The sequence below is a fragment of the Oncorhynchus masou genome, chromosome 32 (assembly GCF_036934945.1).
Source record: "Oncorhynchus masou masou isolate Uvic2021 chromosome 32, UVic_Omas_1.1, whole genome shotgun sequence".
Lineage (NCBI taxonomy): Eukaryota > Metazoa > Chordata > Actinopteri > Salmoniformes > Salmonidae > Oncorhynchus > Oncorhynchus masou.
Window position 1 is genome coordinate 45,815,452 of NC_088243.1, and position 16,860 is coordinate 45,832,311.

Here is a 16,860-nt window from a genome sequence, read left to right on the forward strand (position 1 = left end):
AAGCGAATGATACTACCACTAGAAATATTACTGTTTTTCAAATTCGTACTCCTAAAAATATGCCTTTTAGAAGTGAACAAGCAATTACCCAGTTAGTGTCTTCCTCATTATTGTCCACCTCTCCACAGAAGTGGCACAGTCGGCTCAGGTCATCATATAAATGTTTTTTTTTAAATCTTCAATTATATTAAATAAGAAATTGACCATACCAGTGTTTTGGAGGAGAGTGACTGCTATTTCTTCTCACATGATGTTAAAATCTTTGTCCGTATTTGAAAAGACAATTGACTCCTCCTGCACACGTTTAGCAAATTGGGTTAAAACAATTGATGTGCATTTCAGTTTTCCCCAACAAAATTATGTTACACTTAAGATTCTAATTCGCGAGTATACAACGACACAGCTATAATATAATTTGACAGTTCTGTTTTGCCTTTTCGTCAGTATACTTTTAGTAGGTTAATTGTACATTACTTATACCCTCATACTTACTTTCAAGGCAAAGACCCCACAAGATGTAACATCTTGTTGGCATGGGTGAGGAAGGGTACCACATGCCCATCTGGAGATATTACACCCCTTCTCTCTCAGGAATGATCTGAACATGTATGTTAATAAAAGTACAGCATTTTGAAATACTTTATTGATTACAATATAGAGATTAATAATCCAAGAATGCAGGGATTCCAGCAGGGTGTGAGTTGAAGTAGTCAAATTTGGAGCTGACAAGGGCCGGAATGTAAATGACATGATCTTCTTGGATTATCTAACATCTGAGAGTGGGCAGGCATTCCCTCGGATGAAGAGCATCTCTGTCTTGCTGATTATGTGCTGTCATCCAGGTGGAAATGTCACCTGCATATCTGATGTAGGAAAAGAGATGAGAGTTAAGTTGAGTGTCTCTTGAATATGTTTATGGTACTGTACATGTGTGAGTATGTGTAGATATATCTTGGTATATATTTATTTTAATCATTTCTATCATTTTTGTGGGGGGAGGTTGATGGGGATGTGGTGCTGGGGGTGTTCTATTGAGGGCCTATTGGGGAGGGGATTCTTCATGGAGGCACATTCAGTCAGTTATGTTTATTATATTATTATACATTTATGTTTTTCTTCTTTTTGTCTATTATAACAGTTTACAGTGATTATGGATATGCACTCATGTTGACTTATATATTTTAACTTTCTTTTCACCGAGAGTACAATTTAATTTATTATTATTATATTATTATTACTACTTCACCCTACATTCTTAACTTAAGGTGTAAGAAAAGCCATGAGTGGGAAAAGCACGATGAAATGGGGAATTGAGGGATGGGTAGAGAGAACAGTCGAGGGCTCTGAAAATGGCTTATTATTGCTGGAATAACCACTTCCTTCTAGTCTAATACTTCCTGTGGCACACATCAGAGGGGATGATAGGTCACCAGGGGGGGAGGATTTCGGCAGGCAAGAAAAGAAAATCCCTCCCCCCTTTATAATTTCCTTAATTTTGTGGCTAGAGTTAAATACTTTCTGTGGCACACATCAGAGTCAAATACTTTCTATAGAACAAACTTCACGTCAGGATAAGCAACCGAAATTAGTAATTAATATATTTGTGTTATATTAAACATGGAAGGATCAAAATGTAGGCAAGCAATAAACTTTTCAGAACAACTACTAGTCGAATAAGTCATGGGAGAGATGACAGATTTTGGCAAAGAGATTTATTTATAAACTCAATACACTTGAAACAAATAGCCGCACCGAAAACTGCAGGTTTTACTAGTGCATCCCCACTATCAGACATAGACAAAATCAAATGAAATTCAACCGAACTTGATCAGAAATCTCAACTAGCAAGCAAGTCGCAGCAATGAAGAACTGAGTGCGTGCGCGTTCACGCGAAAAAGGGGGGATTCTGGCAGGGGGGAGCTTTTCGGCACAACACCGGCAGTACGGTACACAGCAGTTTACTTTGGACATACTGTTGTGTCGGTTGCGGACCCCACGTTTCACCTGGGTTTACCTCGGGTGCAGACGTTTCAAATTTACATCCCTACTGATCCCAGAGTGCAACGCGGTGTTTTTATGTTGTAAAAGTGAAGTAGGGCTATTGACTTTGTGTAAACCAGCCAATCAAGAAGCTCACATGAATCATATATGCGTTTGAATGCACATTACTCAAATGTTTGCCTACCTCGGTACAGGGTAGCTTAAAACAGCATGAGCTTTTAAGGAGCCTATATTTTAAGTTGTTATCAGCTTATCTCATCTAGTTTGAAAACATTAATTTATCACCGGTGGAAGTAGGAAACGATTTGGGCCCATTATATGATGTACTTACAAGGATATTTCCAGTGTTATTACTATGGTAAGTACATATAAAGGCATGTTTTTCTTGTACGAAAGTACTTATTAAACTGTGAGTGTCCTTTTCCCCAGGCACCAGGAGGAATGATCAACAGCCACAGCTTCAGTTCCAGGGCCTATTTCTTTGACAACCCCCGGAGGTACGACAGCGATGACGACCTGTCCAGGAGCATCAACTCCAGAGCAGATCGACCGAGGTGGGTAACATTCAAAATAATGTTTAAAGATTTTGTTGAGTTACAGTTCATATAAGGAAATCAGTCAATTTAAATATATAAATTAGACCCTCATTTATGGATTTCACATTACTGGGCAGGGGTGCAGCCATGGGCGGGCCTGTCCCACCCACTGGGGAACCAGGCCTAGCCAATCAGAATTTGTTTTTCCCCACAAAAGGGTTTTATGACAGACAGAAATACGCCTCAGTTTCATCAGCTGTCTGGGTGACTGGTCTCAGATGATCCCGCAGGTGAAGAAGCCAGATGTGGAGGTCCTGGGCTTGTGTGGTCTGCTGTTGTGAGGCCAGTTTGACGTACTGCCAAGTTCTCTAAAATGACATTGGAGATGGCTTATGATACAGAATTGAAAATGAAATCTCTGTTGGACAATCATGCGGTCAGCATGCCTATTGCATGAGCCCTGAACTTGAGACATCTGTGGCATTGTGTTGTGTGACAAAACTGCACATTTTAGAGTGGTCTTTTATTATCCCCAGCACAAGGTGCATCTCTGTAATGTACATGCTGTTAATCAGCTTCTTGATATGCCACACCTGTCAGGTGGATGGATTATCTTGACAAAGGATATCATGCTCATTAACAGGGATGTAAACACATTTGTGCACAAAATGTGAGAGAAATTAGATTTTTGTGCGTATGGTAAATTTCAGTGAATTTTTATTCCAGCGCATGAAACATGGCACCAACACGTTACAAATAAAGTTGTATTGGTCACATACACATATTTAACAGATGTTATTGTGGGTGTAGCTAAATGCTTGTGTTCGTAGCGCCGACAGTGCAGTAGTATCACATAATACACACAAATCTAAAAGTAAAATAATACAATTCAGAAATATATAAATATTAGGACGAGCAATGTCAGAGTGGCATATATATATATATATGAAATTAGTAAAACAGTATTAAATTGACTACTGTTCCATGTACATAGGACAGTAGCCTCTAAGGTGCAGTGTTGAGTAACCGGGTGGAAGCCGGCTAGTGATGGCTATTTAACAGTTTGATGGCTTTGAGAGAGAAACAGTTTTTCAGTCTCTCGTCACAGCTTTGATGCACCTGTACTGACCTCACCCTTCTGGATGATAGCAGGGTAACCAGGCCATGTCTCTGTGATCTTTTTGGCCTTCCTGTGACATCGGGTGCTGTAGGTGTCCTGGAGGGCAGGTTGTGTGCCCAATTGTGCATCTGTAAAAGTTTTGGAGGGTCCAAGACAAATTTATTCGGCCCCCTGAGGTTGAAGAGGCGCTGTTGCGCTTTCTTCACCACATTGTCCGTGTGAGTGGACCATTTCAGATTGTCAGTGATGTGTACGCCGAGGAACTTGAAGCTTTTCACCTTCTCCACTGCGGCCCATCGATGTGGATGGTGGGGGACGGGCTCCGTCTGCTGTCTCCTGAAGTCCACGATCAGCTCCTTCGTTTTGTTGACATTGAGGGAGAGGTTATTTTCCTGGCACAACTCAGCCAGGGTCCTCACCTCCTCCTTGTAGGCTGTCTCGTCATTGTTGGTAATCAGTCCTACTACTGTTGTGTTATCTGCAAACTTGATTTTGCATTCATATTTTTGTTAAGTATATATCCCCTGTACGCAGTCATTTATATTGCATCCTATATTGTCTGCATACAGTCACCTAAAACCATTCTATATCGCCTGTACAGACACTGGTTACATCCTTCATCTCCCATACAGATGTGATACAATGCTGAGTTAACCTTGTCTCTTCCATCCCACAGTAGTGTCTTGTCCACGACGCCCCAATTGGGCCCCAGCTGGTATGGCTCCACCCAGAGGAACGGCAGCCTGACGGGGTTCCCCCAACTCCCCAACGGCCCCCAAACCTCCACTGCCCCCCTCCTCTTAGCCTATGGAAACATCCAGCCCGACCAGCACCATAACTACTACTCCACCCCCCAGAACTACAATGCCACCCCCCATAACTACTATTTCACACCCCAAAATCACTACTGCACTCCTCAGATCTAACCACCCCATCGGCCCCAGTAGATACCCCTGAAAACAATATTTAACTCAGGAAAGGGCCGGTCCTGACCTTCAGCTACATGGCTATGACCCTGGGAAAGCTTTTATTTTCTTGATTTCTTACCCCTCATGACTATCAGCTGACAAACACAATCAGTGGGCGAATGCAATCATATTTGAAGTACATTCTATTTTATTTTCCCAACCATCTTGTTTGGGGCTTACCTTTGACCTTTGGTGCTGTGGAGTTCATACAGGATGTGACCCTGTGACTGACACTGCGTGACTTCCTCATTCCAGCTATCGACCTGTCCCCTCCCCCACCAACGCTACTTACCTGCACAGCTTGTTGGGTTTTCCGGGGTCAGATGGGACCAGATGAGGGGAGGTCATTTGAGGTCAGCGGTGGTTAGGGAGTAGTCAGCTCAGTGATATTCCAGTTATTTAAAAAGTTTTCCAATGTTTCTAGTTCAATAGTCCTGGACCATTCTACTATTCCTGAAACTGGGGAGAGTTTGTAGAGGAAAATAAGGAAGTGTCTGTATGGGAAAGGATTGTGCATCTCAGCTTTTCCACACACACATACTGTATGTTTGTCGGACATCAGACTAGTAAGTCCTCTATCACTGTCAGAGACCAGACAAGTGCGTGGACCAGCACGTATGTCCCCCTCATCCCTTGCCTATTTTGGTTCAGTCTAGTGGGCAGTTCTCCCCGCCACACCTTTGCACATAGACTCCCCTCCATGAGTCAGGAGGTGACATTTGCACTTTAAAAAGTCCCCTAATTTCACATTCTGAGGACAAGATCCTGTCTTGAATATAGACTCGGCTCCTAATCAAATCTGACTATCAGGGTGTTCCTGTGTGTTCCCGAGACCCTGTCTCACTTCCCTGTAGAACACTAGTTGATACCTGTGCAATGAGCCATCCATGACGATGCCCTTCCAAACCAACACCGAGGCTATAATCATGTGCAATGCCCTCGGTATTCAAACCTAACATGCACTGGGACACCATGGGAAGTGTTAACACTGCATTTGAATCTTTCACTGCTATCAAAGACAGTATGAAAGAGGAAGGCTACTTTTGCCAAAGCGCGCACAGATTGAGAGCTGGGCCAAAAAACGAGTCTCGAGCCTCCAGCATGCCTAGCGGGACAATCCCAGGATGGTACACCTGCTCCTGGGGGCCTCCATTTTGGCGATGGGCCCCTGATGGAGCATAGACTTTGGGGGAACAATATGTTTCATCATGAATGTTCTGCTCTGGACCCAGTAAAATGAATGTACGGACCAAGTGTGGTTCGGCGGAGGGATGTTTTATAGTACAGTACTCCTTGCGAAGCCCTAACCAGAGTCCAGATCTGTTGGGCTGTCTTGCCATTGTCATTGTCACCAGACAGCACAAACAGGCTTAAATATACCCTCTCTATCCTGACTGTAATAGTATACAGTAGCTGTATCCATGTACTAGTTTACGGCATCAAACTCACCATCATTAGTCCCTGATCTGTTTGTGCTGTCTTGCCAAATCCTCTGGTCATATTCAAGCCATTGGCCATAAGTGAGACAGCACAGACAGATCTATGACCAGGCTACACTATCATACAGGGACACATGAACATGTGCCATTAAATGTTACTGTTCATTTTTTTCCTTGTGGAAAACATCTAGCACAAAATGATGTATATAACGAAAGTGATTAAGCTTTATGTCCTACTTATTTCCATTTTAACTACATTCCATGTTTGTTTTTGTTATACTCCATGGCTACTAGTACAGGTGTACAGGGCAAGTTTGTGTGTTCGTGAGTATGTGTTTGCTAAATTTGCTTATATGCACATTAAGGGTATAGGTAGGAGGTAAGACATCTCTTGGTTGTTTTTCTCTGTTGAACAGAGTTTTGTGTTGTTTGCAAGAACTTGTTCAGAGAGGGAAAGAGGAATTGCAGTCTAAAAATGTGATTTTTATATTTGTTTTAACATTTTCTTGATTTCTTACCTTCCATGAATATCAGCTGACAAACACAATCAGTGGGTGAATGCAATCATATCAGTACATTCTATTTTATTTTCCAACCTATCTGTGTTTGGGGCTGTCACCTTTGACCTTTGATGCTGTGGAGTTCATACAGGTAGTGTTCAGTGGGACTGAAAGTGAGAAAGTGTAACCTCAGGTTGAGCTTTCTCTCACTCTCCTTGGGCCACAAGCCAATTCCAGTAGGCTCTTTAAAAAATTTTTTAAAATAAGTAATAATTTTAGAGGTGGATTCCTTAGTGTCATGGTATAAATAATCTTTCCCATAACCTGCTTTGGAGTCTCAAACTAAGTTATTTTATTGTTGCTGTTAGCTTATGTGTAGCATACGTGTGTGATTGTTGCAGCAAAGCTGTTAGTAAGCAGAGGATAGCAGGCAGCTATAATCAATGGGAAAATACTGACAGAGGTTCTCTGAAAACGTTTAGATTTTCAACCTCATATCCAAGAGCATAACGCATTCTATCCAGCATGAATTCAAATGATCCTTTAATAGCAACAATTGGGGAGATAATGCATTCAAATGTAGGAGTTGAAAGTATTGTATTTTTATGGATCTTATTTTGTTTGTGTAATCTATTGCCGTCTCAGTTCTTGTCTCGCAAAGAGCATGTTAAGCCTTTTATAATAATTATAATTTGTCTCTTATTCTTTGTTGGTGGCCAATGAATATAACTCGTTTACCCATCTTTCATAGATCACTAAAGATGTATATGCAAGCACGACCATGTTAAAATAAAGTTTTACTGCACTGTTTAAAAAAATAACTGTGTATGTGTATGTTCAGGTCAACCTTGATTAATCCACCCCCAATCAAACAGTTAAAGGATTTGACAGAGGTGAAGGTCAACCTTGGTTAATCCACCCCCAATCGAACAGTTAAAGGATTTGACAGAGGTGATGGTCAACCTTGGTTAATCCATCCCCAAACAAACAGTTAAAGGATTTGATAGAGGTGAAGGGGTCATAGTACTTGATCCTTGCCCTCTCGGTTATTGGTCAATGTATTGAGGATCTGAGTGAAATGGCATTCAGTATAATGAGAGCTGTCTTCACATATTTCTAAGATATGTTTTTGACATTTAAAAAGCCCTGCAGCAGCAAATGTCATGATTCTCTCCACAAATACTTTTTACCACCAGGTTTTAGTTGGCCAAACTGCTTTGAGACTGGAAAGACTCTTGGCAATTTCTTCAATAAATTACTTTGCCTATTGGTCTTGGTTTAAACACAGTGGGGCAAAAAAGTATTTAGTCAGCCAACAATTGTGCAAGTTCTCCCACTTAAAAAGATGAGAGGCCTGTAATTTTAATCATACAGTGCCTTGCGAAAGTATTCGGCCCCCTTGAACTTTGCGACCTTTTGCCACATTTCAGGCTTCAAACATAAAGAAATAAAACTGTATTTTTTTGTGAAGAATCAACAACAAGTGGGACACAATCATGAAGTGGAATGACATTTATTGGATATTTCAAACTTTTTTTAACAAATCAAAAACTGAAAAATGGGGCGTGCAAAATTATTCAGCCCCTTTACTTTCAGTGCAGCAAACTCTCTCCAGAAGTTCAGTGAGGATCTCTGAATGATCCAATGTTGACCTAAATGACTAATGATGATAAATACAATCCACCTGTGTGTAATCAAGTCTCCGTATAAATGCACCTGCACTGTGATAGTCTCAGAGGTCCGTTAAAAGTGCAGAGAGCATCATGAAGAACAAGGAACACACCAGGCAGGTCCGAGATACTGTTGTGAAGAAGTTTTAAAGCCGGATTTGGATACAAAAAGATTTCCCAAGCTTTAAACATCCCAAGGAGCACTGTGCAAGCGATAATATTGAAATGGAAGGAGTATCAGACCACTGAAAATCTACCAAGACCTGGCCGTCCCTCTAAACTTTCAGCTCATACAAGGAGAAGACTGATCAGAGATGCAGCCAAGAGGCCCATGATCACTCTGGATGAACTGCAGAGATCTACAGCTGAGGTGGGAGACTCTGTCCATAGGACAACAATCAGTCGTATATTGCACAAATCTGGCCTTTATGGAAGAGTGGCAAGAAGAAAGCCATTTCTTAAAGATATCCATAAAAAGTGTTGTTTAAGGTTTGCCACAAGCCACCTGGGAGACACACCAAACATGTGGAAGAAGGTGCTCTAGTCAGATGAAACCAAAATTGAACTTTTTGGCAACAATGCAAAACGTTATGTTTGGCGTAAAAGCAACACAGCTCATCACCCTGAACACACCATACCCACTGTCAAACATGGTGGTGGCAGCATCATGATTTGGGCCTGCTTTTCTTCAGCAGGGACAGGGAAGATGGTTAAAATTGATGGGAAGATGGATGGAGCCAAATACAGGACCATTCTGGAAGAAAACCTGATGGAGTCTGCAAAAGACCTGAGACTGGGACGGAGATTTGTCTTCCAACAAGACAATGATCCAAAACATAAAGCAAAATCTACAATGGAATGGTTCAAAAATAAACATATCCAGGTGTTAGAATGGCCAAGTCAAAGTCCAGACCTGAATCCAATCGAGAGTCTGTGGAAAGAACTGAAAACTGCTGTTCACAAATGCTCTCCATCCAACCTCACTGAGCTCGAGCTGTTTTGCAAGGAGGAATGGGAAAAGATTTCAGTCTCTCGATGTGCAAAACTGATAGAGACATACCCCAAGCAACATACAGCTGTAATCGAAGCAAAAGGTGGCGCTACAAAGTATTAACTTAAGGGGGCTGAATAATTTTGCACGCCCAATTGTTCAGTTTTTGATTTGTTAAAAAAGTTTGAAATATCCAATAAATGTCGTTCCACTTCATGATTGTGTCCCACATGTTGTTGATGCTTCACAAAAAAATACAGTTTTATATCTTTGTTTGAAGCCTGAAATGTGGAAAAAGGTCGCAAAGTTCAAGGGGGCCGAATACTTTCACAAGGCACTGTAGGTACACTTCAACTGTGACTGACAAAATGAGAAAAAAAAATCCAGAAACTCACGTAGGATTTTTAATGAATTTATTTGCAAATTATGGTGGAAAATAAGTATTTGGTCACCTACAAACAAGCAAGATTTCTGGCTCTCACAAACCTGTAACTTCGTCTTTAAGAGGCTCCTCTGTCCTCCACTCATTACCTGTATTAATGGCACCTGTTTGAACTTGTTATCAGTATAAAAGACACCAGTCCACAACCTCAAACAGTCACACTCCAAACTCCACTATGGCCAAGACCAAAGAGCTGTCAAAGGACACCAGAAACAAAATTGTAGACCTGCACCAGGCTGGGAAAACTGAATCTGCAATAGGTAAGCAGCTTGGTTTGAAGAAATCAACTGTGGGAGCAATTATTAGGAAATGGTAGTCATACAAGACCACTGATAATCTCCCTCGATCTGGGGCTCCACTCAAGATCTCACCCCGTGGGGTCAAAATGATCACAAGAACGGTGAGCAAAAATCCCAGAACCACACGGGGGGACCTAGTGAATGACCTGCAGAGTGCTGGGACCAAAGTAACAAAGCCTACCATCAGTAACACACTACGCCGCCAGGGACTCAAATCCTGCAGTGCCAGACATGTCCCCCTGCTTAAGCCAGTACATGTCCAGGCCCGTCTGAAGTTTGTTCGAGAGCATTTGGATGATCCAGAAGAAGATTGGGAGAATGTCATATGGTCAGATGAAACCAAAATATAACTTTTTGGCAAAAACTCAACTCGTCGTGTTTGGAGGACAAAGAATGCTGAGTTGCATCCAAAGAAAACCATACCTACTGTGAAGCATGGGGGTGGAAACATCATGCTTTAGGGCTGTTTTTCTGCAAAGGGACCAGGACGACTGATCTGTGTAAAGGAAAGAATGAATGGGGCCATGTATCGTGAGATTTTGAGTGAAAACCTCCTTCCATCAGCAATGGCATTGAAGATGAAACGTGGCTGGGTCTTTCAGCATGATTTGATCCAAAACACACCGCCCGGGCAACGAAAGAGTGGCTTCGTAAGAAGCATTTTAAGTTCCTGGAGTGGCCTAGCCAGTCTCTAGATCTCAACCCCATAGAAAATCTATGGAGTGAGTTGAAAGTCCGTGTTGCCCAGCAACAGCCCCAAAACATCACTCCTCTAGAGATCTGCAAGGAGGAATGGGCTAAAAATACCAGCAACAGTGTGTGAAAACCTTGTGAAGACTTACAGAAAATGTTTGACCTCTGTCATCGCCAACAAAGGGTATATAACAAAGTATTGAGAAACTTTTGTTATTGACCAAATACATATTTTCCACCATAATTTGCAAATAAATTCATTAAAAATCCTACAATGTGGTTTTCTGGATTTTTTTTTCTTCTCATTTTGTCTGTGATAGTTGAAGTGTATCTATGATGAAAATTACAGGCCTCTCTCATCTTTTTAAGTGGGAGAACTTGCACAATTGGTGGCTGACAAAATACTTTTTTGCCCCACTGTATGGCTGTGGTATCTATCAGAGGTCACCCGTTTCTGACCTCATTTGAAAACAGTATAAAACAGGTGTCCCCTACAGAATGAGAGCCTGCATTCAAGAGCACAATGCGTAGAAAAAGAGCAAAGCAGGGTTGTGTTAATTAGGACATTTAATGGATGTTTTAAATTGTTTTGCAAAGGAAAAAACAAATGAGCATTTCTTATTGGATGCCGAGGTAGTTTCATCCCGTTTCCGTGTGCATTCTTCTGTGCCTAATGAAGACTACCCAGTTCTCAAGGCTCAAGAAGCCTCTGGTTGTCACTGCGACTGATAAATCAACCATAAATATAACATCGACCACTTTCTCTGATGGTGCCAACCATAACCGGTGTGGTGTTAACGGTTTGCATTCCTAAGTAAAGTACTGACCAACGTTAACCGCTCACATAGTTCTGTCCTTTGTGGACGACTGGATGTCTAAATCAGGGTTTTGTGTCTTGGCTGAACTCCTTGACTGATTGAATACGGGCTCGAGCTCCTGTGTGTTTTGACAGAGCAGACTGCCTTTCAATCCACCATTGTATTCCCATTCCTCTCTGATCCAGTAACACTTGGGATCAAGTTGACTTCACAGAGTTACTTGTTATTCAGCTGATGTTGATTCACAGTTTATCCATAATCAACAACCTTCTGCCTTTACCAATATTCACAAGGATTCCTAAGTGTGTCAGTGTGAGGGGTTATCAAAGCCAGCATTTGCATCACTTTGAACAGACGAAACCCACAGCAGATTAGCAGTGGAATGCATTATAAAAAAGTGGTTGTGTACTGAAAAAGAAATGTTTGTACTGGTGAATGCGCTAGTAAAGTACAGTGAGCTCCAAAAGTATTGGGACAGTGACACATCTTCAGTTTTGGCTTTGTACTCCAGCACCTTGGACTTGACATTATACAATGACTATGGGAGGTTAAAGTGCATTGGGACAAATTCACATGTTAGTAGTAAAAGCTGAAGTATTTGGTCACATATTCCATTGACCACATCAAGCTTTTGACTCTATATATGTGTTGGATGCATTTGCTGTTTGTGTTTCAGATTATTTTGTGCCCAATATAAATGAATGGTAACTAATGTACAGTATGGTGTCACTTGTGTGTGTAACTTTCTCACCTATCATTATTCACGATTCATTCAGGGTTATCTGTAATCATGGTAGCATCCACACTAAATGTAGAACTTTTTAGAAACCTTCTCTTATTTTCAAAACAAGTGACTCCAAAATGACACAGTATATTATTAACCATTCATTTTCTATTTATTGGGCACAAAATAATCAAAACACAAAACTGCAAATGCATCCAACAAGTTTGTAGTGTCACATGCTTAATGTAATCATTGTCTGCTAGGAATATGGGACCAAATACTTAACCTTTACTACTTGAATTTTTAATTTTTTTATTTCACCTTTATTTAACCAGGTAGGCAAGTTGAGAACAAGTTCTCATTTACAATTGAGACCTGGCCAAGATAAAGCAAAGCAGTTCGACACATACAACAACACAGAGTTACACATGGAGTAAAACAAACATATAGTCAATAATACAGTAGCAAAATAAGTCTATATATGATGTGAGCAAATGTGGTGAGATAAGGGAGGTAAAGGCAAAAAAGGCCATGGTGGCAAAGTAAATACAATACAGCAAGTAAAACAATGGAATGGTAGATTTGCAGTGGAAGAATGTGCAAAGTAGAAATAAAAAAAATGGGGTGCAAAGGAGCAAAATAAATACAGTAAGGGGAAGAGGTAGTTGTTTGGGCTAAATTATAGATTGGCTATGTACAGGTGCAGTAATCTCTGAGCTGCTGGAGGCCACGGAAGGAGAGTTGTATGGCATTGAAGCTCGTCTGGAGGGTTGGTAACACAGTGTCCAAAGAAGGGCCAGAAGTATACAGAATGTTGTCGTCTGTGTAGAGGTGGATCAGAGACTCACCAGCAGCAAGAGCGACATCATGGTGAGAGACTTGGAATTTTAAAAGTTCAAATTGTTTGGGTACAGAACTGAATAGTAGGACAGAACTCTGCAGGCTATCTCTGCAGTAGATTGCAACACTGCCCTCTTTGGCCGTTCTATCTTGTCTGAAAATGTTGTAGTTGGGGATGGAGATTTTCAAAGTTTTTGGTGGTCTTCCTAAGCCAGGATTCAGACACGGCTAGGACATCCGGGTTGGCAGAGTGTGCTAAAAGCAGTGAATAAAACAAACTTCGGGAGGAGGCTTCTAATGTTAACATGCATGAAACCAAGGCTATTACGGTTACAGAAGTCATCAAAAGAGAGAGCCTGGGGAATAGGAGTGGAGCTAGGCACTGCAGGGCCTGGATTCGCCTCTACATCACCAGAGGAGGAGGAGGATAACGGTACGACTAAAAGCTATGTGAATTGGTAGTCTAGGACGTCCGGAACAGAGAGTAATAGGAGGTTTCTGGGGGCGATAAAAAAGCTTCAAGGTATTATGTACAGACCGGTATGGTAGGATGTGAATACAGTGGAGGTAAACCAAGGCATTGAATGATGATGAGAGATATTGTCACTCGAAACATCATTGAAACCAGGTGATGTCATCGCATGTGTGGGTGGTGGAACTGAAGGGTTGGATAAGGTATAATGAGCAGGGCTAGAGGCTCTACAGTGAAATAAGCCAATAAACACGAACCAGAACAGCAATGGACAAGGCATATTGACATTAAGGAGAGACATGCTTAGCCGAGTGATCGTAAGGGTCCAGTGAGTAGTGAGGTTGGTTGGGGTCACGGCTATTCAGACAGCTGACCGGGCCATCGGTAGCAAGCTGGCAGAGGATGGAGGTCTGTTTTTAGCCACCTCGTGCATTTCCGCCGGTAAATTAGTGGGGTTCCGTGTGGTAGAGGGGACCAATCCAATTGTCAAAATAGATATAGTTATAGTGACCCAAGAAAATTGTCTAATAGACCTATTCAGATAGCAGCCGGTAAGACAGCTAACGATTAGCGGGCCACAGATGGGCGTTCAGGTAACGTTGCGATGGAGGGGCCAGTTCGATAACTCCCTCGGGCAGATAACGTCGGTAGTCCAGTCGTGAAGGGGCTCCGTGTCGGCAGTAAAACCGGTCCGGATTAGCGATTGTGGCCCAGGAGTGACTGATGGAACTCTTCAGCTGGCTCGTTCCGGAATAATTTATGTTTGCTCTGGGACTGACGTAAGCCAATAGTCACTCGGATAGCAGCTAGCAAGCTGCAAGATACAGGTGTAAATGTCCAGAGCTTGCGGTAGAAATCCGGGGATATGGTGAGAAAATAGGTCCGGTATGCTCTGGTCTGAGTTGTGTTGTAAAAAACTGCCGAAAGCATTTCGAGCTAAAGGATAGCTGATGACCACCAACCGTGGTTCGCTGGATACTAACGTTAGCCAGTAAACTAGCTAGCTTCTGGCTAGCTTCTATTGTGGATTTCAGATGTGAGGTGAATAATACTTTTTTTTTTAAATTGGTGAAGCAGTTTGCAGGAAAGTGTTTTGAAGTTGAGATTTTTAGAAAAAAATATATATATAAAAAGATATGCGAAGAAAATATGTAAATATATATACACTGCTCAGAAAAATAAAGGGAACACTTAAACAACACAATGTAACCAAGTCAATCACACTTCTGTGAAATCAAACTGTCCACCTAGGAAGCAACACTCATTGACAATATATTTCACATGCTGTTGTGCAAATGGAATAGACAACAGGTGGAAATTATAGGCAATTAGCAAGACACCCCCAATAAAGGAGTGGTTCTGCAGGTGGTGACCACAGATCACTTCTCAGTTCCTATGCTTCCTGGCTGATGTTTTGGTCACTTTTGAATGCTGGCGGTGCTTTCACTCTAGTGGTAGCATGAGACAGAGTCTACAACCCACACAAGTGGCTCAGGTAGTGCAGCTCATCCAGGATGGCACATCAATGCGAGCTGTGGCAAAAAGGTTTGCTGTGTCTGTCAGCGTAGTGTCCGGAGCATGGAGACAGGCCAGTACATCAGGAGACGTGGAGGAGGCCATAGGAGGGCAACAACCCAGCAGCAGGACCGCTACCTCCGCCTTTGTGCAAGGAGGAGCAGGAGGAGCACTGCCAGAGCCCTGCAAAATGACCTCCAGCAGGCCACAAATGTGCATGTGTCTGCTCAAACGGTCAGAAACAGACTCCATGAGGGCCCGACGTCCACAGGTGGGGGTTGTGCTTTCAGCCCAACACCGTCCAGGACGTTTTTCATTTGCCAGAGAGAGTGGCAAATTCGCCACTGGCGCCCTGTGCTCTTCACAGATGAAAGCAGGTTCACACTGAGCACTTGACAGACGTGACAGTCTGGAGACGCCGTGGAGAATGTTCTGCTGCCTGCAACATCCTCCAGCATGACCGGTTTGGCGTTGGGTCAGTCATGGTGTCGGGTGGCATTTCTTTGGGGGACCACACAGCCCTCCATGTGCTCGCCAGAGGTAGCCTGACTGCCATTAGGTACCGAGATGAGATCCTCAGACCCCTTGTGAGACCATATGCTGGTACGGTTGGCCCTGGGTTCCTCCTAATGCAAGACAATGCTAGACCTCATGTGGCTGGAGTGTATCAGCAGTTCCTGCAAGAGGAAGGCATTGATGCTATGGACTGGCCCGCCCGTTCCCCAGACCTGAATCCAATTGAGCACATCTGGGACATCATCACATTCAACTATGTAAAGAAAAAAGTATTTAATAAGAATATTTCATTCATTCAGATCTAGGATGTGTTATTTTAGTGTTCCCTTTATTTTTTTGAGCAATGCATATACACAGAACACGACAAGACGAGGACAAAGGATGTCTGACTGCTATGCCATCTTGGGGAAGAAGAAAAATGCACAATTAATACACAATTTCTCCCAATACTTGTGTCCCCTAACATGGGGGGGACTATGTACAAAAAGTACTGTAATTTCAAAACACTCTCAAATGAAAGCTGAAAGTCTGCACTTTATCCTTATTTATTGTATCACTTCATATCCAAAGTGCTGGAGTACAGTCAAAACGACCACAAATGTGCCACTGTCCCAATAATTTTGGAACACACACACACACACCCATTAAAAAGTTTGGGTTCCCTTAGAAATGTCCTTGTTTTTTTTAAAGAAAAGCACATTTTTTGTCCATTTAAAATAACATCAAATTTATCAGAAATACAGTGCAGACATTGTTAATGTTGTAAATGACTGTTGTAGCTGGAAATGGCAGATTGTTTTAATGGAATATCTACATAGGTGTACAGATTATCAGCAACCATCACTCGTGTGTTCCAATGGCATGTTGTGTGAGCTAATCCAAGTTTATAATTTTAAAAGGCTAATTGATCATTAGAAAACCCTTTTGCAATTGTTAGCACAGCTGAAAACTGTTGTCCTGATTAAAGAAGCAATAAAACTGGGCTTCTTTAGACTAGTTGAGTATCTGGAGCATCAGCATTTGTGGGTTCGATTACAGGCTCAAAATGGCCAGAAACAAGACCTTTCTTCTGAAACTCGTCAGCCTATTCTTGGTTTGAGAAATGAAGGCTATTCCATGCGAGAAATTGCCAAGAAACTGAAGATCTCATATAACGCTGTGTACTACTCCCTTCAAAGAACAGTGTAAACTGGACCTAACCAGAATAGAAAAAGGAGTGGGAGGCCACGGTGCACAACTGAGCAAGAGGGCAAGTACATTAGAGTATCTAGTTTGAGAAACAGACGCCTCACAATTCCTCAACTGGCAGCTTCATT

The 16,860-nt window shown here is 42.1% G+C and overlaps 1 protein-coding gene across 3 annotated transcripts in view; it reads left to right on the forward strand.

The window, feature by feature from the left end:
- Nucleotides 1–7,385, forward strand: part of LOC135526128 (G protein-coupled receptor 137Ba-like) — a 70,549-nt gene extending 63,164 nt beyond the window's left edge. For 2 of the 3 annotated variants that reach the window (XM_064954245.1, XM_064954247.1), the window contains exons 6-7: nucleotides 2,431–2,555; nucleotides 4,334–7,385. In XM_064954245.1, the coding sequence (XP_064810317.1) occupies nucleotides 2,431–2,555; nucleotides 4,334–4,583 (375 nt within the window). In that variant the 3' untranslated portion in view covers nucleotides 4,584–7,385. The remainder of the gene's footprint in view (nucleotides 1–2,430; nucleotides 2,556–4,333) is intronic. The other variant, XM_064954246.1, reaches the window with a different exon arrangement.
- Nucleotides 7,386–16,860: the final 9,475 nt, after the last annotated feature.